Source organism: Schistocerca americana, chromosome 10, assembly GCF_021461395.2.
Source record: "Schistocerca americana isolate TAMUIC-IGC-003095 chromosome 10, iqSchAmer2.1, whole genome shotgun sequence".
NCBI classification, from domain to species: domain Eukaryota; kingdom Metazoa; phylum Arthropoda; class Insecta; order Orthoptera; family Acrididae; genus Schistocerca; species Schistocerca americana.
In genome coordinates, this window is record NC_060128.1 from 90679428 (window position 1) to 90706272 (window position 26845).

Consider the following 26845-nt stretch of genomic DNA (forward strand, 5'->3'; position numbering starts at 1 on the left):
TACATTTCAAATGTGTTACGATCCGTGGCTCTAACCTTCATTCGATCCCTACGAAACCCTTCTTTTCAGCAGGATAATGCACGACCGCATGTTGCAGGTCCTGTACGAGCCTTTCTGGATACAGATAATGTTCGACTGCTGCCCTGCCCAGCACATTCTCCAGATCTCTCACCAATTGAAAACGTCTCGTCAATGGTGGCCGAGAAACTGGCTCGTCACAATACGCCAGTCACTACTCTTGATGAACTGTGGTATCGTGTTGAAGCTGCATGGGCAGCTGTACCTGTAGACGCCATCCAAGCTCTGTTTGACTCAATGCCCAGACGTATCAAGTCCGTTATTACGGCCAGAGGTGGTTGTTCTGGGTACTGATTTCTCAGGATCTATGCACCCAAATTGCGTGAAAATGTAATCACATGTTAGTTCTAGTATATTTGTCGAATTTATCCGTTTATCATCTGCATTTCTTCTTGGTGTATCAATTTTAATGGCCACTAGTGTATTAATGACGTTGCAGATAACATTAGTAGTAATCACACTTTTTTTTTGCAGATGATACAGTTGTCTATAACGAATTCTAATTGAAAAAAAGCCGCACGTGATTGCATCAGACGTTGATAAGATATCTTAGCGGTGCAAAGGTTGGTAATATGTTTTAAATGGGCGCAAATGTGGATTCCGTCTGATATGCACTAATGTAGTTCAAGCTGTCGAGTGACCTTTTTAAGTTTTTTTGTTAAGTGAGGGTTTGGTAACTGATATCTGCATACTGGCGACAATCAGTGGTTGCTTATCACTTGGACTTTACAGTCAGTGCTGTCTCATGGTGAGAGAGGATTAATTACGATGTTACACTGCCTGTGTTCTTCATAAGTGCGATGCTAAGTTCGTTCGCAGGTGCAGGCAGGCATCGCACTTCTCAACAACACAGCCAGTGCAACATCGTATTTATCTTCCGACAACGGGCAATCGACTATCAGTTAAAATGTCTCCCTGTATGGAAAAATACATAAGGAATGTACGAATTCGGGCTTTAGACATATGGCCTTGAGTCGTGCTTGGATAGTCTGATGGTGAGGCGACCGTACGCAATAAGCTGGAAGCCCGGGTTCGAGCCCTGGTTCGGCAAAATTTTCATTGTCATTCCATTACACAGCTGATGGTTGTCTCTATTTGCAAATGCGAATATATTTCATATAGAAGCTTAATTGCCGCCTATAGTCTTGTTGTGCAACAGCCTTGTACTTCACCCCGGTTTCTGGTCAGTACACTGGACTCGCGTACAGAAGAACGATGGTTCAAAACCTCTCTGTCACCCAAGTTCAGGCTTTCCGTCGTTGCGGTGTAATTGCTGATGACGAATGCTGGGATGTTTCCTTTGAAAAGGCCACGTCCAATTTCCTCCCCCATCCTACACCCCAATCCGATCTTTTGCTAGGTCTCTAATGACGCCATCGTCGACGCGACGGTGTAGTTAATTTTTTTAATGCTTGATCACAACTTCATGGCAAACCGCTCATACATTTAGCATCCTTAGTTGTTAAACAGAGATGGAACAAATGAAGCGTTATAAAGGGAGGCGGGGGGGGGGGGGGGATTAACTTAAGGCCCTCTATCTATACTCAGCTGTTTTTTGACACGCTCATCCCCAAGAGTACTAGAAGGATTTCTGTCGGGCTTTCCATTGACAATTTCAGTGTAGGTTGGGGCAACGAATAGGCTTCATTTCATCAAACGCATATCAAGGAAAAAATATATCGTAATTTAAAGTTTTAGTAAAATTTTCTTGTCTGTCTGAACACGGTAATCTCCAAAACTACTAGACAAATTTTCATAGGGTTTTCTCAGATAATTTTAGTCTAGCTTTCGGCACCGTATAGGCTTTATCTCATCAAAATCTGATCACAGAAAAAAATGATATCCTGCATATTATTAAAATGTGTGCATGTATGCACCACATCTCCTAAACTTAGAACACATACGGGGAGCGTATGAAAAGTCCGTGCAAAATCCGAGAGTTGGCACCACCGGCGCGTATCGAGGTCATGTTTAGTTATTAGCATCTTTGGAAAGAACGCACACCAAGTTTCGGCCATATTGGTCTATTACTTTGTGTTTGGCATTCGTGTGAATCAAGGAAGTCGAGTGATTGTCAAAAAATGGACGAAAAAGAATTTCGTGTGGTGATTAAACATTACTTTATGAAAGGCAAAACGCCTCAGGAGACTAAAGAGAAGCTTGATAAACATTACAGTGACTCTGCACCTTTGATTAGAACAGTTTATGAGTGGTTTCAAAATTTTCGGAGTGGCCATTTGGGCACAAGTGATGCTGAACGTTATGGACGCCCTGTTGAGGTTACGACTCCAGAAGTGATTGATAATATCCATGATATGGTGATGTATGACAGAAGAGTTGAGGTGTGTGAGATAGCTAGTGCTGTGGGCATCTAAAATGAAGGGGTACATAATATTTTGCATAAACATTTGGACGTGAGAAAGCTATCCGCAAGATGGGTTCCGTGATTGCTCACGCTTGACCACAAACAGAATCATGTGGAGTATTGCAAAGATGGTTTGCAGCTGTTCAGGAAGAATCCGCAGGACTTTAAGCGTCGTTTCGTCACTGTGGATGAAACATGGATACATTACTATACACCTGAGACCAAAGAACAATCTAAACAATGGGTTACCAATGGAGAATCTGCACCAAAAAAGGCGAAGACCATTCCTTCGGATGGAAAGGTTATGGCGACTGTCTTTTGGGATTCGAAAGGGATAGTAAAAAAATGGTTGAAATCGCTCTCAGCACTATGAGACTTAACATCAGAGGTCATCAGTCCCCTAGAACTTACAACTACTTAAACCTAAGGACATCACACGCATCCATGCCCAAGGCAGGATTCGAACTGGCGACCGTAGCGGTCGCGCGGTTCCAGACTGTAGTGCCTAGAACCGCTCGGCCACTCAGGAGTGATTTCCCTAAATCACTCCAGGCCAATGCCGGGATGGTTCCTCTGAAAGGGCACGGCCGACTTCCTTCCCCATCCTTCCCTAATCCGATGAGACCGATGACTACGCTGTCTGGTCTCCTTCCCCAAACCAACCAACCAACCAACCACTCAGGACGGCAAGGGATAATCCTCATAGACTATCTGGAAAAGGGTACAACTATTACACGTGTATATTATTCATCGTTATTGGAGCGTTTGAAAACCGAGCTGCAAGAAAAACGCCAGCAATTGGACCACAAAAAAGTCCTTTTCCATCACGACAATGCACCAGCACACAGCTCTGCAGTTGTGGTCGCAAAATTAATGGAAATAGGATTCCAACTGGTTTCACATCCCCTCTATTCTCCAGACTTGACTGCCTCGGGCTACTATTTGTTCCCCAATTTGAAGAAATGGTTCGCGGGACAAAGATTTTATTTGAACGAGGAGGTGATTGCAGCAAGTAGTAGCTATTTTGCAGACATGGACAGTTTCTATTATTTGGAAAGGATCAACAAATTAGAACAGCGTTGGACGAAATGTATATCTAAAAGGAGACTATGACAAAAAATAAAAAAGGTGACCCCAAACATGTAAGTAGTTATTATCTTTGCACTGACGTTTCAAACGACCCTCGTATACGATTGCTAAGTGTGGAACTATTGGAGGGGGGGGGGGGGGGGGGGGGGGGGGGGAGATGGGAGTAAGAAGTACCTACCTATCAAAGGCGTTAGTGTCAAAGTCAAGTAAGTATGGCTTGTGACACGCAAGCAGCCAACCTATATTCAAATGGTTCAAATGGCTCTGAGCACTATGGGACTTAACTTCTCAGGTCATGTCCCCTAGTACTTAGAACTAGAACTAACCTAAGGACATCACACACATCCATGCCCGAGGCAGGATTCGAACCTGCGACCGTAGCGGTCGCGCGGTTCCAAAGTGAAGCGCCTAGAACCGCTCGACCACAGCGGCCAACTACCTATATTCCTACAGTGTTTTAGAATGAAACCTTAGACATAATTTCCAACCCTGACAAAGCTTCCTCTCGCTAAAAGCCCTCACACGATTATGAAAGCAAAAAAATTAATTGCTTACTATATTTTCGATGATCATTACGCATCAAGCATGACGTTTTAATTTATTAGTTCCTTACTATTAACTGCCACTTGTATGACTATCAAGAGCTCAGATGGAAACCCAGTTCTAAGCAAAGAAGGGAAAGCAGAAAGGTGGAAGGAGTATATAGAGGGTCTATACAACGGCGATGTACTTGAGGACAATATTATGGAAATGGAAGAGGATGTAGATGAAGGTGAAATGGGAGATACGATACTGCGTGAAGAGTTTGACAGAGCACTGAAAGACTCGAGTCGAAACAAGACCCCGGGATTGGACAACATTCCATTAGAACTACTGACGGCCTTGGGAGAGCCAGTCATGACAAAACTATCATCTAGTGAACAAGATGTATGAGACAGGCGAAATACCCTCTGAATGGAAAAAATGGTAGAAGTCGAGCTCGGGGAAGATCAGTTTGGATTCCGTAGAAATGTTGGAACACCTGAGGCAATACTGACCTTACGCCTTATCTTAGAAGAAATATTAAGAAAAGGCAAACCTACGTTTCTAGCATTTGTAGACTTGGAGAAAGCTTTTGACAATGTTGACTGGAATACTCTCTTTCAAATTCTAAATGTGGCAGGGGCAAAATACATGGAGCGAAAGGCTATTTACAATTTCTACAGAAACCAGGTGGCAATTATAAGATTCGAGGGGCATGAAAGGGAAGCAGTGGTTCGGATGGGAGTGAGACAGGGTTGTAGCCTCTCCCCGATGTTATTCAATCTGTATGTTGAGCAAGCAGTAAAGGAAACGAAAGAAAAATTCGGAGTAGGTATTAAAATCCATGGAGAAAAAATAAAAACTTTGAGGTTCGCCGATGACATTGTAATTCTGTCAGAGACAGCAAAGGACTTGAAAGAGCAGCTGAACAGAATGGACAGTGTCTTGAAAGGAGGGTATAAGATTAACATCAACAAAAGCAAAACGAGGATAATGGAATATAGTCGAATTAAGTCGGGTGATGCTGAGGGAATTAGATTAGGAAATGAGACGCTTACAGTAGTAAATGAGTTTTGCTATTTGGGGAGCAAAATAAGTGATGATGGTCGAAGTAGAGAAGATATAAAATGTAGACTGGCAATGGCAAGGAAAGCGTTTCTGAAGAAGAGAAATTTGTTAACATCGAGTATGGATTAAAGTGTCAGGAAGTCGTTTCTGAAAGTTTTTGTATGAAGTGTAGCCATGTGTGGAAGTGAAACATGGACGATAAATAGTTTGGACAAGAAGAGAATAGAAGCGTTTGAAATGTGATGCTGCAGAAGAATGCTGAAATTAGATGGGTAGATCACATAACTAATGAGGAAGTATTGAATAGAATTGGGGAGAAGAGAAAATTGTGGCACAACTTGAGTAGAAGAAGGGATCGGTTGGTAGGACATGTTCTGAGGCATCAAGGGATCACAAATTTAGTACTGGAGGGCAGCGTGGAGGGTAAAATTCGTAGAGGGAGACCAGGAGATGAATACACTAAGCAGATTCAGAAGGATGTAGGTTGCAGTAAGTACTGGGAGATGAAGAAGCTTGCACAGGATAGAGTAGCATGGAGAGCTGCATCAAACCAGTCTCAGGACTGAAGACCTTAACAACAACAACAACAACTATTAACTGGGCTTACGATACATTTTTCAGTTAGTGTTCACATATATCACTGAATGTACCTGCAAAATTATAGCACTGTTCGACACACAGTTCGGGATGTATGCCGTAATAAACACTGAGATGCGTGAAACGCCGCTCAAGCATCATGACATTTTAGTTTGCTATTACTAACACGTTGAAGCGATTTCGATGAAATGCTCCTTTCCACCCCTGTCTGTGCATCTTCTCCTCCCCCCCCCCTTTGTCCATCACCTACCCTGCCACCTCCCCCCCCCCCCCCCACACTCGCCCCTGTCCCGTCCACCACCTCGTTTCTGCTTTCTATTTCCATTTCTTCCCAGCCCTCATTCCATCTCCCTCTCTCTCTCTCTCTCTCCCACTCATATACACTTATACATATATATTAAAAACATGTAGCCTACGTATGCCCAAACGTTTACTACACTAACGTGTAAAAATTTGAAGTAAGTCGGGCTACTACTTTTTGAAATTTTTTGTAAGATGTTTATATGTTTATTTGTATATTACATGTATTTAAAAACAGATATATAAAAACACGTAGCAAAATTTTTAAGCAATCGGTGAAAAACTTCTGGCCATTTTAAATTCTGAACAAACGAACATTCTTATTTATTTATCTCTATCTCTCTCTCTCTCTCTCTCTCTCTCTCTCTCTCTCTCTCTCTCTCATATGACAAACAGTATTACCTGAAAGATTTCCAGATATCAAACATACTTATCATTCATAATGTCTCAACTTTTTTCTCGATTCCTTCTTAGATTACGTCTGACAAGCTGTTTCAAAGCCTTTGAAAATGGCGACTAAATTCTCTCGCTTCGTAGCATTTACTTCATGAGTCGGAAGCATAATTTCAACGATTATCTGTCGTTATCGAAACAAATAGTTGTGAACACAGATAGCTTAGCATGTGATTATTATCAGATGTAGTTGAATGTCTAATCTGCAATCGATAATAACGATTTTTTTCACTGTAGTAATCCATTATCCTATTATCACTTTTAATATCACCAGATGTGACAGGGTGTAACTGAGCTTCGAAGAACTGAGATGGAATGACGCAGAAGATATAGATACAATTACTCGGAATTTCTAAAAACATTGGAGAAGTGACAAATAAACAAGTATTCATGTTGGTTTGTGAATTCCATGAGATTGGAGACATAACAGACTGCCGGAAAAATGTCATCCACATAAACTCAAAGATAGCAAGGGAAGCTAAGTCTGAGAACTATCCCACAATCAGCTGAATAGTTAATGTGTCTCAGTTACTGACAAAAATAATGTTCAGAAGACTGGAAAATAAAATAGGGTCTGCATGGATTTAGCAGAAGCTATGACAGAAGGGAGCCAGTTTTGAAGTTGCGATTAATATTGGAATTGGGACATGTCGACCTAGAAAAAACGTAAAATGGTGCAATGTATTCACAATTCTCATAAAAATACGGATAATACACACCACAGCAATACCAGTTGCAAGTTGCCTCTCTAAAGGCTTGCAGGGGAAACAAACATTTTATTTTCAATATTTCATACAGTGCGTGACCGATTTGGAAACTTTAAAATGCTCTTATAATCTGAAAATAATACTTTATGTTGAAAGTTTAACACAGTAACACAAGTATTAGAGTTGGAAACCATATATTTGTCTTGAGACACGATAATTGATGGCGCGCAAATAACCGGATTACACCCATCCAGTATTTGAGGATGAGAGCACCTAGTGACTACCAATCACTTTACACATAATTTCAAACCTTTACGAAATTTCTTCTCGCTGACATCAACCAAAGGAGGAACAAAAAAAAGTTTGTGGCTTACTACAGTTTCGCTATTGATGTAGTATAACATCAGTGCCAGGCACAACGTTTTCATGTATTATCTCTTTATTACTAACTCTAGCCGCAACACGTTTTGCAGACAGTATTCACATATACCACTGAATGTACACTATGTGATCAAAAGTATCCGGACACCTGGCTGAAAATGACTTACAAGTTCGTGGCCCCCACCATCGGTAATGCTAGAATTGAGTATGGTGTTGGCCCACCCATAGCCTTGATGACAGCTTCCACTCTCGCAAGCATACGTTCAATCTGGTGCTGGAGGGTTTCTTGGGGAATGGCAGCCCATTCTTCACTGAGGAGAGGTATCGATGTCGGTCGGTGAGGCCTGGCACGAAGCCGGCGTTCCAAAAAATCCCAAAGGTGTTCCGTAAGATTCATGTCAGGACTGTGCAAGCCAGTCCGTTACAGGGATGTTATTGTCGTGTAAACACTCCGGCACAGGCCGTGGATTATGAACAGGTGCTCAATCGTGTTGAAAGATGCAGTCGCTATCCCCGAATTGCTCTTCAACAGTGGGAAACAAGAAGGTCCTTAAACCATCAATCTAGGCCTGTGCTGTGATAGTGCCACGCAAAAAAACAAGGGGCCACAAGCCTCTCCATGAAAAACACCACCACATCATAACACCTCAGCCTCCGAATTTTACTGTTGGCGCTACACACGCTGGCAGATGACGTTCACCGGGTATTCGTCATACCCACACCCGGCCATCGGATCGCCCCATTATGTACCGTGATTCGTCACTCAACACAACGTTTATCCACTGCTCAATCGTCCAATGTTTACGCTCCTTACACCAAGGGAGGTGTTTGGCATTTACCAGCGTGATGTGTGGCTTATGAGCAGCCGCTCGTCCATGAAATCCAAGTTTTCTCGCCTTCCGCCTAACTGTCATAGTACTTGCAGTTGATCTTGATGCGGTGGTCTCTGCCAGTCAACAGGCGAGGTCGGCCTGTATGCTTTTGAGCTGTACATGTCCCTTCACGTTTCCACCTCACTGTCACATCGGAAACAGTGGACCTGGGGACGTTTAGGAGTGCGGAAATCTCGCGTACGGACGTATGACACAAGTGACACCAAATCACCTGAACACTTTCGACGTCCGTAACTTCCACAGAGCGCCCCATTCTGCTCTCTCACGATGTCTAACGACCACTGAGGTCGCTGATATGGAGTAGCGGGCAATATTTATACATTTTTGGAAGTATACGCTGGGAGCGAATTTGTATTAGGAACCGAACTTCCGCAAAAACTAATTCAAACTATTTTTGGGTACGTAGGGTATTTCACGGTTGTCAGCATATTAAACTAGCCGCTCAAACGAACGTGTGAAAACTCGTATGAGAAAGTATCGACACAAATAACGGAGAGAGGGGCGATACAATGCGAAGAACTGTCAAAGATGATGTTAATGCTGCCCACAAATGGAACAATTTTAGCAGGCAGTGTAATATTTTCTCTAAGTTTTTGAGGTTGTCAACAGTATTGCGCAATCTCACTCCCAGACTGTCGGTATCATCGCGCATCCGAGAAATATAGTCAATATTATTGAATATTATGACTATCGGTTTTGGTTTAAACCTTCAGTATAAAGGATTGATTATTAATCACATGTCATAACATACCATGTTAATATTATGTTCATACCTAAAAAGATTCCTGGCAACGATTCTTTAAGGGCAAGAACATCATATCTCCCCAACTACATAACATACAGTGATTCAATTTCGGAGGCACACTATGTGATCAAAAGTATCCGGACACCCCCAAAAACATACGTTTTCATATTAGGTGCATTGTGCTGCCACCTACTGCCAGGTACTCCATATCAGCGACCTCAGTAGTCGTTAGACATCGTGAGAGAGCAGAATGGGGCGCTCCGCAGAACTTACAGACTTCGAACGTGGACAGGTGAGTGCGTGTCACTTGTGTCATACGTCTGTACGCGAGATTTCTACACGACTAAACGTCCCTTCGTCCACTGTTTCCCATGTGACAGTGAAGTGGAACGTGAAGGGACACGTGCAGCACAAAAGCGTACAGGCCGACCTCGTCTGTTGACTGACAGTTGAAGAGGGTCGTAATGTGTAATAGGCACACATCTATCCAGACCATCACACAGAAATTCCAGACTGCATCAGAGTCCACTGCAAGTAGTATGCTAGTTAGGCGTGAGGTGAGAAAACTTGGACTTCATGGTCGAGCAGCTGCTCGTAAGCCACACATCACGCTGGTAAATGCCAAACGACGCCACGCTTGGTCTAAGGAGCGTAAATATTGGACGATTGAACAGTGGAAAAACGTTGTGTGGATTGACAAATCACGGTACACAATGTGGCGATCCGATGGCAGGGTGTGGGTGTGGCGAATGCCCGGTGAACGTCATCTGCCGGCGTGTGTAGTGCCAACAGTTAAATTCGGAGGCGGTGGTGGTAGGGTGTGGTCGTGTTTTCTGTGGAGAGGCTTGCGCCCCTTGTTTTGCGTCGCACTTTCACAGCACAGACCTACATCCATGTTTTAAGAACCTTCCTGCTTCCCACTGTTGAAGAACAATTCGGGGATGGCGACTGCATCTTTCAAAACGATCGAGCACCTGTTCATAATGTCGTACTTTGGCGGAGTGGTTACACGACAATAACATCCTTGTAATGGACTGGCCTCCACAGAGTCCTGACCGGAATCCTACAGAACACCTTTGGGATGTTTTGGAACGCCGACTTCGTGCCAGGCCTCACCGACCGACATCGATACCTCTCCTCAGTTCAGCACTCCGTGAAGAATGGGCAGCCATTCCCGAAGAAACCCTCCAGCACCTCACTGAGCAACTACGAGAGTCGAAGCTGTCATCAACGCTAAGTGTGGGCCAACACCATACTGAATTCTAGCATTACCGATGGAGGGTGCCACGAACTTGTCAGTCATTATCAGCCAAGTGTTCGGATACTTTTGATGACATAGTATATATGTCTCAAAGGAGACAGTGTGTGGAAGTAAAGTGAATTGTTTATGAAACAAACTTTTCTTCTTGCTTTTGTATCAGACGTATCAAACCACATTCGTACCGGGTGATCGAAAAGTCAGTATAAATTTGGGAAAACTGAATAAATCACGGAATAATGTAGATAGAGAGGTACAAATTGACACACATGCTTGGAATGACATGACGTTTTATTAGAACCAAAAAAATACAAAAGTTCAAAAAATGTCCGACAGATGGAGCTTCATCTGATCAGAATAGCAATAATTAGCATAACAAAGTATGACAAAGCAAACATGATGTTCTTTACAGGAAATGCTCAATATGTCCACCATCATTCCTCAACAATAGCTGTAGTCGAGGAATAATGCTGTGAACAGCACTGTAATGCATGTCCGGAGTTATGGTGAGGCATTGGCGTCGGATGTTGTCTTTCAGCATCCCTAGAGATGTCGGTCACTAGAGATGTCGGTCGATCACGATACACTCGCGACTTCAGGTAACCCCAAAGCCAGTAATTGCATGGACTGAGGTCTGGGGACCTGGGAGGCCAAGCATGACGAAAGTGGCGGCTGAGCACACGAACATCACCAAACGACGCGCGCAAGAGATCTTTCGCGCGTCTACCAATATGGGGTGTTTTCTTTGGTTCTAATAAAACCCCATGTCATTCCAAGCGTGTGTGTCAATTTTTACCTCTCTGTCTACATTATTCCGTGATTTAAAATGGCTCTGAGCACTATGGGACTTAACATCTAAGGTCATCAGTTCTCTAGAACTTAGAACTAAACCTAACTAACCTAAGCACATCACACACATCCATGCCCGAGGCAGGATTCGAACCTGCGACCGTAGCGGTCGCGCGGTTCCAGACTGAAGCGCCTAGAACCGCTCGGATACACCGGCCGGCTCCGTGGTTTATTAAGTTTTCAAGTTTATACTGACATTTTGATCAGCCGGTACTTGCAAACATTTACGAAGTCGGAAAAGCCAACAGACAGTTTAGTGAAACAAAAAGATATGAGAGGACTGTGATAGATCTCTTCTCACAAGGGAACCTCCCCATCGCACCCCCCTCAGGTTTAGTTATAAGTTGGCACAGTGTATAGGCCTTGAAAAACTGAACACAGATCAATCGAGAAAACAGGAAGAAGTTGTGTGGGACTATGAAAAAAATAAGCAGAATATACAAACTGAGTAGTCCATGGGCAAGATAGGTAACATCAAGGAGACTGCGAGCTCAGGAGCACCGTGGTCCCGTGGTTAGCGTGAGCAGCTGCGGAACGAGAGGTCTTTGGTTCAAGTCTTCCATCGAGTGAAAAGTTTACTTTTTTTATTTTCGCAAAGTTGTGATCTGTCCGTTCGTTCATTGACGTCTCTGTTCACTGTAATAAGTTTAGTGTCTGTGTTTTGCGGCCGCACCGCAAAACCGTGCGATTAGTAGACGAAAGGACGTGCCTCTCCAATGGGAACCGAAAACATTTGACAGCAAGGTCATAGGTCAACCGATTCCTCCACAGGAAAATACGTCTGATATGTTCTATACGACACTGGTGACGGCATGTGCGTCACATGACAGGAATATGTTGTCGACCCACCTAACTTGTACACTTGGCGAATGGGTAAAAACATTCTTCTACCTTGCCCGATTTAGGTTTTCTTGTGGATGTGATAATCACTCCCAAAAAAGTGATGAAAACATAAGAGTTTGTCACATAAACTGCATCAAATGAATGCAACAGTTTCAGAGGCGCACAGTTTTCCCTGTGCTCTGTCAAAACATATGTTTTTAACGTTTTCAAATTTTTCCGTGTGTAGCGTCCCCATACTACGGCGCAGTTACCTAACATCGGACGGACGGACGGACAGATAATAATTGTCTGAAAATAAAAGAACTAGCAGTACCATACAAAACTTGGAGTTTGAAGATTAATTACCAAAAAACAGAATACTTGACTAATGATTCAGATGAGCTATACATTGAAGGGAAGAAAATCAAAAAGATGAACACTTTCTGTTATTTGGGATCCATTTTAGAAATCGAGCGAAAATCAGAGTCAGAAATCAATAAAAGAATTAGTAGCGGACGGAGGGTCATTGGGATGCTTAACTCAGTCTTATGGAGCGGGAATGTAATGAGCAGAACTAAAAAATTAATATACAAATCCATATTAGAGAGTGTGGTTCTGTATGGAACGGAGACCTGGACAATTAACATGAAGCACATTAAAAAATTACAAGATCTAGAAATGGACTTCTGGAGAAGATCGGCAAGAATCTCCAGGAAAGAAAAGATAAGGAACACCGAAGGAATAAGGAGAAGGGAAATAAAAGAAAGAATATATGACGTAATGGATAGGAAGAAATTACAGTGGTACGGGCATGGAGAACGAATGGAGAAAACCAGAATACCAAAATTGATACTGGAGTGGGAACCGGATGGGAGAAGAGGAAGAGGACGACCTGTGACCACCTGGCTCCAAAATGTACAGCACACAATGAGGAGAATGGGCGCAGAGGAAGAAGACACACGATATCGAAACACCTGGAGGAATATTTTGAGAATATAGTTTAAGAACGTTGATTGTTTGTATTGTAATTTCCAAGTAAATTATTATGTTGGAGATAAGCCTCTGTAATGAGGAAAAGCTCAAAATAATAATAATAAAATAAAAGATGAAACTTTTCACGTTTTTTTTGAATCTCATTTCGTTCGTTGTATCTGCTCTGGGTGGACGTCGAAAGACACCCGTTTCAGTTCGTTGTTGATCCATTAACTCAGTTTTTTTATTACAGAGGCCAACCAGCTCTCTGACCGAACACACACATTTTTTATTTTGTTCGGTCGTTGCAGACGTCGCAAGACATCCTGTTAAGTTCGTTTGTTGATCCTTCCACTCAGTTTTTTTTTATTACAGAGGCCAACCGGCTCTCTCGCCGAACACGCTGAGCTACCGTGCCGGCGACTATCCTTGATGTTGCCTATCTTGCGCGTGCACTACTCAGTTTGTATATTTAGCTTATTCTTTTCATAGTTCCACACAACTTCTTCCTGTTTTCTCGCTTGACCTGTGTTCAGTTTTCCAAGGCCTGTCCACGGTGCCAACTTACAACTAAATCTGACGGGGGTGCGATGAGGAGGTTCCCTTGTCAGTGCAGTAGAAATCGGCCCCCCTGACTGTACAGTACACTGTCGGACAGGTTGTTCTGAGGCATGGCGTGGACGTGGCTGCTGCTGGCAGCTGTGACGGTGTGTGGACGGCCCGCCACGGCAGATGGCGGCGACTACCGCCTGCCCACGGCGTTCCTCCCCACCTCTTACCAGCTGGAGATCCTGCCCCACCTGGACGCCGCCGGGCCGCCGTTCACCTTCGAGGGCAGCGTCACCATCAACCTCACCGTGAGTACTACCTTCCGATCCACGTAACAACGTCTTCCTAATCACTTAGTACAATGTTGCTGTTGTTGTTTTTGTGGTCTTCAGTCCAGACATTGGTTTGATGCAGCTCTCCATGCTACTCTATCCTGTGCGCACACACACATATACATATATAGTGTCTGTGTGTATGTATATACATGTGTATATATATGTATTTATTTTATTATAAACACACACACACATATATATATATATATATATATATATATATATATATATATATATATTTGTTGTTGTTGTGGTCTTCAGTCCTGAGACTGGTTTGATGCAGCTCTGCATGCTACTCTATCCTGTGCAAGCTGCTTCATCTCCCAGTACGTACTGCAGCCTACATCCTTCTGAATATGTTTATTCATCACTTGGCCTCCATCTACGATTTTCACCCTCCACGCTGTCCTCCAATACTAAATTCGTGATCCCTTGATGCCTCAGAATATGTCCTACCAATCAGTCCCTATCTGAATGCCTGAATCATTAGTGGAGTATTTCGAATGTTATGAGAGATAGATTCTCTACTGGTTGAGTACTTTTTCAGATGTTTGGTAATAATGTAGCCCTTTATATATTAAAAAAGTGCAGTCTGTGTCTCTCTGAATGTTCAGTACAATACTGTAAACCTTGCTCCACACAGCGATGTGCAACCTACAATATATATATATATATATATATATATATATATATATATATATATATATATATATATATATGGCCTCTCACCTCTCCTTTTCAATCTGGTGTTAGATAAGGTCATAAAAGAATGGGAAACATCACAACAGGTTGCAGACGATTTGGCGATTGTCACGAAAGGTATAAAGGAAGCAAAAGACGCTATTGAAAAACTGCACGAAATCGCTTCCAAAACTGGACTACAGATCTCTTCCGAAAAGACACAGTTTATGAGCACAAAGAAACTCTCATCTCTGAACAGTAAGTACGGCACGATTTGCAAAACGGCAAACTTCAAATACCTCGGTGAAACACTACAAATGAGTGGACATAACAGAGACTCAAACGAAGAAAGAAAGACTAAACTGGACAAGGCATACAAAGTAGTGTGGAATCATTACAACAAGAAGTCTATCTCACAAAAAGCCTAATTACGCCTCTACGACACGGTGGTGCTCCCCGAGGCACTATATGCAGCAGAGACCGCACTAATCCTAGGGCATACACGTATCAGACAATAAGAAAAAGTAGAACGGAAAATACTTAGGAAAATATTTGGCGCAACTAACAACAATGGAATATGGATCAAGAAACCTACAGAGGAACTGTACAAACATACGGAGACAAACACAGAAAAGATTAGAAAACGCAGACTACAATTCTATGGACACCTATACAGACTGACCAAACAGATCTTTGACTGGGTAACCACTAGAAACAACAAATGGGTGGCAGAGGTAAAAAAAAAAAACGACCTTAACCAACTCAACATAACAGCAGAAATAATAAACGACATAATAAAATTCGGAAGCAACATTAACAAAAGTAAACTACATGAGATACACTGTGACAAACGAAGAGGCGTAAAATGGACCGAAGAACGCAAGCAAGATCACAGCCGGAAGATGAAAGAAATATGGGCAACCAAAAAAGGTAATCAAGATGAAGCCAAAGACACGAAGCCGACAAGAAGCATGGACCCAGGACCGGAAACAGAAATACAGCGAGCGAAGGAGGGAAGTTTGGGCAGCAAGGAAGGCAGCAAAAGGAACTGGCCATGTAGTTTAGTCCAAATGCGCTCTTTAAGGGCAAAACACCAATAATAATAATTATACAGGGTGATGCACGAAGATATGTAAATATTTTAGTAGGTTATTCTACAAGTAAAACTAAAGAAAAAGTCCATAGTCCATATAAACATAGGTCCGCAAATGTATAGTTACACAGTTACGGCTAATAAAATATTTTGCTTGAAATTTAGGAGCTTTCCTAATATGAAGCCATCGCGAAACGGTACGAGTTAAAGTAAAGAACGATTTCCATTTATTGTGTTGTTATTGGTCTGGTGAATCTAATACATGTCCCAGACGTGTATCTGCAATAGTTTTCCAGAACATCCAGAGAAGCAAAGATTATTTGTTTACTCACCATTAAGAATGTAGAAACTTTTATGTCATTGTTAGCAAGTGTCAGTGAGTTGTTTCAGTTGTTTCCAAACTTTGAAATGAGTTAGTTCTCTGTATTGTTCAGCGAACGAACGTAATAACAGCTGTGCATTGAAGTGGAACCACATAATAACTGTTGTAAAAGAGTATTTGTGAAATAGGGATGGCTTTCAAATTTAAGACAGAGGAATACGCTGATATCGTATTTATTTATGGCTAATGTGACGGTAATAATACAGCTGCAGTTAACGAATATCGCGTACGTTATCCAACTTAGAGGATTCTGAATGCATGAATCATTAGTGGAGTATTTTGAATGTTATGGGAGACAGATTCTCTACTGGTTGAACATTTTTTGAGATATTTTGTAAGAATGTTGCCCTTTATATATTAAAAAAATATAGTCTGTGTCTGTCTGAATGTTCATTACAATACTGTGTAAACATTAAACTAAAACAGCCAAGAACTTAACGAGATTTTTGGTAATAACGTTTAATCCTTACATTACAATATTTTGGGGGAATTCATCACTGAGGAATAAAGTATTTATTGCACAGAAGCGTGTAATCAGAATAATAGCTGGAGTCCACCCAAGATCATCCTGCAGACATTTATTTAAGGATCTAGGGATATTCACAGTAGCTTCTCAGTATATATACTCTCTTATGAAATTTGTTATTAACAACCAAACCCAATTCAAAAGTAATAGCAGTGTGCATAACTACAATACTAGGAGAAAGGACGATCTTCACTATTTAAGATTAAATCTAACTTTGGCACAGAAAGGGGTGAATTATACTGGCACTAAAGTCTTTGGTCACTTACCAAATAGTATCAAAAGTCTGACATATAACCAACAAGTATTTAAGAAGAAATTAAAAGAATTTCTGAATGACAGCTCCTTCTACTCCATAGAGGAATTTTTAGATATAAATTAAGAAAAAAAAATATTAAGAAAATAAAAAATATAAAAAAATAAAAATAAAAAAACACAAAAAATAAAGTTGTTATATTAACTTAAGTATGTTGTTAAATTAACCTAATTATGTCATGTATTGGAAAATTCGACTCGTTCCACATCATTACGAAATATCGTATTCATGATCCATGGAACTAGTATTAATCTAATCTAAGCTAATCTAATCTACATTACTTATTTTTTTAAATAGGTTTATAGAAGCAGACACATATTCAGACACAGTGTTGGGTCAAAATTTCAATAGATTTCAATTTTTGAAGGCGGTTTGGAGAGTCAGATTTTGAACAGACGAACATTTACATCTGTATAAGTAAAAATGTAAATGTTCGTTGGTGCAAAATCTTAAATTTCCAAAAGTTTTTCACCTCACGACGTTAAAATCGAGCAAAAATAGCAGTTACAAGGTTGGTAAGGCAGGTTGGGGAACTGAGAACAGGAGAAACTTTGGCCACTACTGAACTTCCAAACGGCACCACGTGCTACCCTGGCGATCGAAAAAAGCATGGGAAACGGGGAGCCATCATGGCTGCTAGGAAGACTGCTGCCCTCGCCCATAAATAAAGAACATTTCTAGCACCAAGCTCGTATCACAGATCAGTGTGAGACACAAGCTGTAAAAATCGTCAAATAAATCAGGCAACCCATAGAAATTATTAATATTGCCTGAATTATTATTTTACCGAATACCAGAATGCTGGGATTAGAAATATGAAGCGCGAGCACTGTATGGTGAATGAAGTGCACGTCTTTCAGCATCTACCGGCCAGTTCCACATTACATACAGGGGTCCAGATGTACCGGACCAACAGCGTATGTATTATTACTAGCGAACACAGCAATGGTTCACAGCCGCTCGATATCTTTGTCTATAGGATATACGTCGCAATCTCCCTCTCCCTCTTCCTCCCCCACTTCTACGTCCATATCCTCCCACACCTCTGTCCAGCTCCTCTTTCCCCTCTCTCTGACCCTGAGCCTTGTTACTGCAAATTCAGATTCCCTACTAGTATTTAATCATAAGCCAATAAACCATAAATACAGTCCTGTTTTCTGTTGAAACCGGCTCGGAGGAAGAAAACAAAACATCACATTGTTGTGTATATGTCCAAGAAAAAAAAAAAAATGGTTCAAATGGCTCTGAGCACTATGGGACTTCACATCTGAGGTCATCGGTCCCCTAGTCTTAGAACTACATCTACATCTACATTTATACTCCGCAAGCCACCCAACGGTGTGTGGCGGAGGGCACTTTACGTGCCACTGTCATTACCTCCCTTTCCTGTTCCAGTCGCGTACGGTTCGTGGGATGAACGACTGCCGGAAAGCCTCCGAGCGCGCTCGAATCTCTCTAATTTTACATTCGTGATCTCCTCGGGAGGTATAAGTAGGGAGAAGCAATATATTCGATACCTCATCCAGAAACGCACCCTCTCGAAACCTGGACAGCAAGCTACACCGCGATGCAGAGCGCCTTTCTTGCAGAGTCTGCCACTTGAGTTTGCTAAACATCTCCGTAACGCTATCACGCTTACCAAATAACCCTATGACGAAACGCGCCGCTCTTCTTTGGATCTTCTCTACCTCCTCCGTCAACCCGACCTGGTACGGATCCCACTGATGAGCAATAATCAAGTATAGGTTCTGTATTTACTTTAGTAGCCCGTTTACTAATGTTCTTTAAATTTTTTAAATTGTTTTATTGCCATAAATTACTGTGATTGGCGTTAGCGGCGTGTTTTAAAAGGTTGTTTATTGCCATACTGCTAGTTTCTGTAACATACGAATAAAACATTTGTGAAAATCTCAACTCGACAGTAAACTACTAGAAATTTGGCCCGTTTCCCAACTTGTGGTGTGGCTTGTAGTAACTGTAACTGTAAGTAGGCTGTTTATGTTTTCTCTATGTAAGTAGGCTGTTTATGTTTTCTCTATGTAAGTAGGCTGTTTATGTTTTCTCTATGTAAGTAGGCTCTTTATGTTTTCTCTATGTAAGTAGGCTGTTTATGTTTTCTCTATGTAAGTAGGCTGTTTATGTTTTCTTATTGGCAACGTTACGTAGCGCTCAATATGAAAATCACTGGCTGTGCTGTGTGAAGTCTGTGGCTAGTTTGCATTGTTGTCTGCCATTGTAGTGTTGGGCAGCGGCAGCTGGATGTGAAAAGCGCGTAGCGTTGCGCAGTTGGAGGTGAGCCGCCAGCAGTGGTGGATGTGGGGAGAGAGATGGCGGAGATTTGTAATTTGTCATGAACTGCTATATTTATATATGATGATATCAAGGTAAATACATTGTTTGTTCAAGTGTGGTGTCTAACTTTTGAAGATTTTGTTCCATTGCGTCTAACTGTTGCTGTGTTTGTCTCTGGTGTTGTTCCATTGTGTCTAACTTTTTAAGATTTTGTTCCACTGTGTCTAACTTTTTAAGATTTTGTTCCACTGTGTCTAACTGTTGCTGTGTTTGTCTCTGGTGTTGTTCCATTGTGTCTAACTTTTCAAGCTTTTGTCCCATTTGTTGCATTAATTGTAATAACAATGCACTGGTGTCTGAAACATGTTCCTCAGTGCTTTTCGGCAGTGAAGTTGCACCGTCAACATTCACATCTTGACAAGCGGAAAATGTGTCTTGACTCATTTGAGAAAACGGTGAGAACCCAAAACCTGAGTCTGCAGTATTTGCAATATTGTGTTCTGTCATTCCCGATTCCTGAGGCGAGCTGTTGCCGACCAATCGATCGATAACGCTTCCCTGTTCACTACCTGTTTCACTGTCTACACCATTGTTTGCCGCCCGCTCCATTTCCCTATGCGCAATTACCAAATTACTACTTTGAACATTAGTTAATTCATTACTCTGCGGCGCTAACACATTGCTTTCGTCTTCACTGTCATTTCTCAGTTTACTTTGGAGCCTAGTATTACGTTTTTCACACGCCATTATTGTCACAGTATTTCACACGACAACACAGAAAAACACAATTTGAAGAGCAAAAATAAGAGAACACATTAACATAGCACTGAAAATAATATTTAGTTAATTGCAAGCGCAGCTGCGAAAAACTTGCTGCAAATGTACATGCATGCCACAACTGTTTTACTGTACAACAATGAAAAACTACAACTACAAAGGAAATTCTCTCTATGATTACGCGCTACCAATAAACAATAGCTACACCAATTACACAAACTACAAGAAAAAAAAATCAGAAGATTCCAGTGAGGTATCCTCGGCTAAGGGTCGACATATGAAACGTCCCCTTTGAACAATTATACAAGACTGTCCTTAAACTGATACACAATATTTTTTTTAGCGCAACGCAATCTGACTTTCAAAAATTCCTACAAAAGAATGGCCCAACTAACATTAAACTATACCTTTCACAAATCACTTACCTCACAAAAATCTTCGCTGCTCAAGCTACTGCAATACAGCGAGCGCCACTACTGCCAGCTAAATAAAAGATTCAAACTATGGAAGGCACTAACTACTGATAGGGATAGTTAGCAAATGAAAGATATTAATAGAGAACAAACAATGTATTTACCTTGATATCATCATATATAAATATAGCAGTTCATGACAAATTACAAATCTCCGCCATCTCTCTCCCCACATCCACCACTGCTGGCGGCTCACCTCCAACTGCGCAACGCTACGCGCTTTTCACATCCAGCTGCCGCTGCCCAACACTACAATGGCAGACAACAATGCAAACTAGCCACAGACTGCACACAGCACAGCCAGTGATTTTCATATTGAGCGCTACGTAACGTTGCCAATAAGAAAACATAAACAGCCTACTTACATAGAGAAAACATAAACAGCCTACTTACATAGAGAAAACATAAAGAGCCTACTTACATAGAGAAAACATAAACAGCCTACTTACATAGAGAAAACATAAACAGCCTACTTACATAACCACTGTGTGTGCCACTAATTAACCTAAGGACATCACACACATCCATGCCCAAGGCAGGATTCGAACCTGCGACCGGACCGGTCGCGCGGTTTCAGACTGAAGCGCCTAGAACCGCTCAGTCACAACGTCCGGCTATGCGTCTGTCCAAACTGTTATTGGAGTAACGTCTAAAAAAACTAAGTAAATCCGTGAAGTACGGTACGATACCCTTTCTATATCAATATACTTTCGTACATTGAAGAGCCAAAGAAACTGGTACACCTGCCTAAAACCATGCAGGGCTCCCGCGAGCACGCAGAAGTACAACACGACGTGGAATGGACATGATTAATATCCGAAGTAGTGCTGGAGTGGTTGGTTTGTGGGATTAAAGGGACCAGACTGCTATGGTCATCGGTAGTGCTGGAGTGAATTGACACCATGAACCCTGCGGGGCTGTCTATAAATCCGCAAGAGTATGACGGGATGCAGATCTCTTCTGAACAGCACGTTGAAAGGTATCCAGATATCCTCAATAATGTTCGAGTCTGGGGACTTTGGTGACCAGCGGACGCGTTTAAACTCAGAAGATTGTTCCTGGAGCCACTCTGTAGTAATTCTGGACGTGTGGGGTGTCACATTGTCCTGCCGGTATTTCCCGTCAGAATGGACAATGGATGCAGGTCATCAGACAGGATGCTTACATACGTGGCACCTGTGAAATTAGTACCTAGAGGTATCAGGGGTCACATATCACTCCAACTGCAGACGTCCCACACCATTACAGAGCCTCGGCCAGCTTGAAAAGTCACCTGCTAACATGCAGGCTCCATAGGTTCATGAGGTTGCCTCCATACCCGTACACGTCTGTCCGCTCGATATATTTGAAACCAGACTCATCTGACCAGAAACACGTTTCCAGTCATCAACAGTCCAATGTCGGTGTTGACGGGTACGGGCGAGGCGTAAAGCTTTCTCTCATGCAGTCATCGAGGGTACACGAGTGGGCATTCGACTCTGAAAGCCCATATCGATGACGTTTCGGCTTCGGACGCTAACGCTTTTTGATGGCCCTTCATTGAAATCTGCAGCAGTTTGCGGATGGGTTGCAGTACGTTCAACGATTCTCTTGAGTCGTCTTTGGACCCGTTCTTGCAGCATCTTTTTCCAGCCGCAGCGACTTGATGTCTTACCGGATTCCCGATATTCACGGAACAGTCGTGAAATGGTAGTATGGGAAAATCGCCACTTCATCGTCACCTCGAAGATGCTGTGTCTCATCGCTTGTGTGCCGACTATAACTCCACGTTCAAACTCAGTTAAATCTTGATAACCTGCCATTGTAGCAGCAGTAACCGATCTAACAACTGCGCCAGACGCTCGTTGTCTCATGCAGGTGTTGCCGACCGTAGCACTGTATTCTCCCAGCGTACTCTATTTGAATACGCAAGCGTATACCAGTTTCTTTGGCGCTTCAGTGTACAAACTGCAAATATCACTCGACAGTGTTTCTGAACTTTTTCTCGTGTGCATGGTTAACAGCAAATAAAGTGAACGGACAAGAATATGGAAGCATCCTGACAAATGCGAGCCTGAATCTCGTAAATACAGATGCTACCTAACCCTCGAAGTTGACCTGTTGTATCGGACAATGAACCACACCTCTGCAATGCCCTCAATACGCTACATTTGCCAGTAGTGGAGAGAAATGTGTTCTCTCTAGCAATGAGTGTATTACGTCGGAGATAAATGAATTCGAACGTTGCCAAATTATTGCTTCCATAATTAAGGTTGCCGAAGTGCTTGATACTTCAAGAGGCATCGCATCAAAGATTTAAAGAGCACTCAAGAGAAGCGGGAAATCTACATCTACATCTACATGGTTACACTGCAATTCACATTTAAGTGCTTGGCAGAGGGTTCATCGAACCGCAATCGTACTATCTCTCTACCATTCCACTCCCGAACAGTGCGCGGGAAAAGCGAACACCTAAACCTTACTGTTCGAGCTCTGATTTCTGTTATTTTATTTTGATCATCATTCCTACCTATGTAGGTTGGGCTCAACAAAATATTTTCGCATTCGGAAGAGAAAGTTGGTGACTGAAATTTCGTAAATACTCGTAGATCTCGCCGCGACGAAAAACGTCTTTGCTTTAATGACTTCCATCCCAACTCGCGTACCATATCTGCCACACTCTCTCCAGTATTACGTGATAATACAAAACGAGCTGCCCTTTTTTGCACCCTTTCGATGTCCTCCGTCAATCCCACCTGGTAAGGATCCCACACCGCGCAGCAATATTCTAACAGAGGACGAACGAGTGTAGTGTAAGCTGCCTCTTTAGTGGACTTGTTGCATCTTCTAAGTGTCCTGTCAATGAAACGCAACCTTTGGCTCGCCTTCCCCACAATATTATCTATGTGGTCTTTCCAACTGAAGTTGTTCGTAATTTTTACACCCAGGTACTTAGTTGAATTGACAGTCTTCAGAATTGTACTATTTATCGAGTAATCGGATTGCAACGGATTTCTTTTGGAACTCGTGTGGATCACCTCACACTTTTCGTTATTAAGCGTCAACTGCCACCTGCCACACCATAGAGCAATCTTTTCTAAATTGCTTTGCAACTGATACTGGTCTTCGGACGACCTTACTAGATGGTAAATTACAGCGTCATCTGCGAACAACCTAAGAGAACTGCTCAGATTGTCACCCAGGTCATTTATATAGATCAGGAACAGCAGAGGTCTCAGGACAGTTTCAGTCGGGATAACCCAACCTTCTTCAGAATAAAAGTAACTACAGTTTGTCCATAGTGGACATCGTCAAGCTAAAACTACAAATCCATAAATTACCGTCAGACTGTAAAAACTTATCTCAAACTGCCTCGGCCCCACTTCGCGACCGCGATGCGGTAGCCACGAGTGCTGTAATGGAACATTACGGACAAACGGTAGTTACTTTTATTCTGAAGAAGGTTGGGTTATCCCGCCTGAACCCTAGATAAATTCTAGGTAAACAGTGCAACTGAGGCTGTTGGTTTTTAAAATTAAAATTATAAGTTGGAATGCCAAAACAGCACTCATCAGTCACGCAAACGAGCATAATAGGGAAACGTGCAGCCGAGGCCCTAAAACCTGGACCATGGAACAACGCTCTTTGGTCCGATGCGTTTTGTAGTGCAGTTTCTAACTTTTGGCCGTATTTACGCTATCGACGTTGATGAAATGCCGATATTCCGCTAAATATCGATTATATCACAGATTTTCTTTCCCCAGATATCGATACATCGACATCTGAAAGGCAATTCCAAGGGCCTATATTTTTATTTTGTATTATACCTTTTCGAAGAGGCTCATAAAGCAGGCGTATGGTCGATAACGCCCTTGCCAGATGTAAAGTAAAAAGTAAATTATATCTCTTCACAATTTCGGTACATATTTGAAATTTTCCTTTCAAATTGCATGTAGTACAAAATTTTTCTTTCACTATGTGAAGGAGTCTTACTAATATTTGAGCTATCATCACGTCCAGACTGTAAAGCGAGTACGGAGTTTGTTCAATAAGTGATGATGATGAAGTTCCATACTCTGTGACAGAGCGTAGGGGACAATGCGGGAGACCCGCACTGCTGTACGAGGCATGGTACTGGTGGAGGTGGTTTGCCATTACCTTCCTTCGACCATAATGGGGATGAATCATGATGACGAAGACGACACAACAACACCCAGTCATCTCGAGGCAGGCGAAAATCCCTGACCCCGCCGGGAATCGAATCCGGGACCCCGTGCTCGGGAAGCGAGAACGCTACAGTGAGACCACGAGCTGCGATCGTTCATTAAGTAATGCCCCACATTTTTTAAAAAATGTCATTAATATACATAGACAAACGTCCGTGGTGGCGCTTCTCATTTGATGTTTGTTCTGTGCAGGCCCCCACAACCGCACGAGTGGTCGACTGTGAAGAGCGGACAAATACACTCCTGGAAATTGAAATAAGAACACCGTGAATTCATTGTCCCAGGAAGGGGAAACTTTATTGACACATTCCTGGGGTCAGATACATCACATGATCACACTGACAGAACCACAGGCACATAAACACAGGCAACAGAGCATGCACAATGTCGGCACTAGTACAGTGTATATCCACCTTTCGCAGCAATGCAGGCTGCTATTCTCCCATGGAGACGATCGTAGAGATGCTGGATGTAGTCCTGTGGAACGGCTTGCCGTGCCATTTCCACCTGGCGCCTCAGTTGGACCAGCGTTCGTGCTGGACGTGCAGACCGCGTGAGACGACGCTTCATCCAGTCCCAAACATGCTCAATGGGGGACAGATCCGGAGATCTTGCTGGCCAGGGTAGTTGACTTACACCTTCTAGAGCACGTTGGGTGGCACGGGATACGTGCGGACGTGCATTGTCCTGTTGGAACAGCAAGTTCCCATGCCGGTCTAGGAATGGTAGAACGATGGGTTCAATGACGGTTTGGATGTACCGTGCACTATTCAGTGTCCCCTCGACGATCACCAGTGGTGTACTGCCAGTGTAGGAGATCGCTCCCCACACCATGATGCCGGGTGTTGGCCCTGTGTGCCTCGGTCGTATGCAGTCCTGATTGTGGCGCTCACCTGCACGGCGCCAAACACGCATACGACCATCATTGGCACCAAGGCAGAAGCGACTCTCATCGCTGAAGACGACACGTCTCCATTCGTCCCTCCATTCACGCCTGTCGCGACACCACTGGAGGCGGGCTGCACGATGTTGGGGCGTGAGCGGAAGACGGCCTAACGGTGTGCGGGACCGTAGCCCAGCTTCATGGAGACGGTTGCGAATGGTCCTCGCCGATACCCCAGGAGCAACAGTGTCCCTAATTTGCTGGGAAGTGGCGGTGCGGTCCCCTACGGCACTGCGTAGGATCCTACGGTCTTGGCGTGCATCCGTCCGTCGCTGCGGTCCGGTCCCAGGTCGACGGGCACGTGCACCTTCCGCCGACCACTGGCGACAACATCGATGTACTGTGGAGACCTCACGCCCCACGTGTTGAGCAATTCGGCGGTACGTCCACCCGGCCCCCCGCATGCCCACTATACGCCCTCGCTCAAAGTCCGTCAACTGCACGGTTCACGTCCACGCTGTCGCGGCATGCTACCAGTGTTAAAGACTGCGATGGAGCTCCGTATGCCACGGCAAACTGGCTGACACTGACGGCGGCGGTGCACAAATGCTGCGCAGCTAGCGCCATTCGACGGCCAACACCGCGGTTCCTGGTGTGTCCGCTGTGCCGTGCGTGTGATCATTGCTTGTACAGCCCTCTCGCAGTGTCCGGAGCAAGTATGGTGGGTCTGACACACCGGTGTCAATGTGTTCTTTTTTCCATTTCCAGGAGTGTAGAATAGCTGGGCGGCGGCCATTAGAGTGGTAAACTGACGCGCGGAGTTCGAATGTTTATACATCGCTTTTGGTTATAAAATGCCTTCCCTTGAGTTAGGTCACAAACATAATGCCTCAGTTAAATACATTACTACAATATACTTGTTAATTTATGAACAAACAGCAACTAGTCACTGTTTATGAATTTATCTTGCGTACTTCATGGAATCTGCCGTAGCTAAAAGTTACGTACTGGACCCCTAGCATTTTTCGTAGTTCATTTACGATACATGTACGCAAAATGCATCAAAATACTCGAAGATTTGCCCACTATATTAATACATATTTTCTGACTCTACCTTGCTTTAGATTTTATGACGAGAAGTGCGTTATATATGGCATAGTGCTTTGGCAACTCACGACCGAATTATCAAGTTTCAACCTAACGTAGACCATGAAAACACTACAGATCAGCCAACTTT

At 43.0% G+C, this 26845-nt stretch overlaps 1 protein-coding gene across 1 annotated transcript in view; it reads left to right on the forward strand.

Moving 5' to 3' along the window:
* The window catches only part of LOC124552627 (aminopeptidase N-like), a 230330-nt gene that overhangs the window by 22370 nt on the left and 181115 nt on the right, over positions 1-26845 (forward strand). Inside the window, exon 2 of the mRNA XM_047126952.1 lies at positions 13758-13956. Coding sequence (XP_046982908.1) covers positions 13771-13956 — 186 coding nt within the window. The 5' untranslated portion in view covers positions 13758-13770. The remainder of the gene's footprint in view (positions 1-13757; positions 13957-26845) is intronic.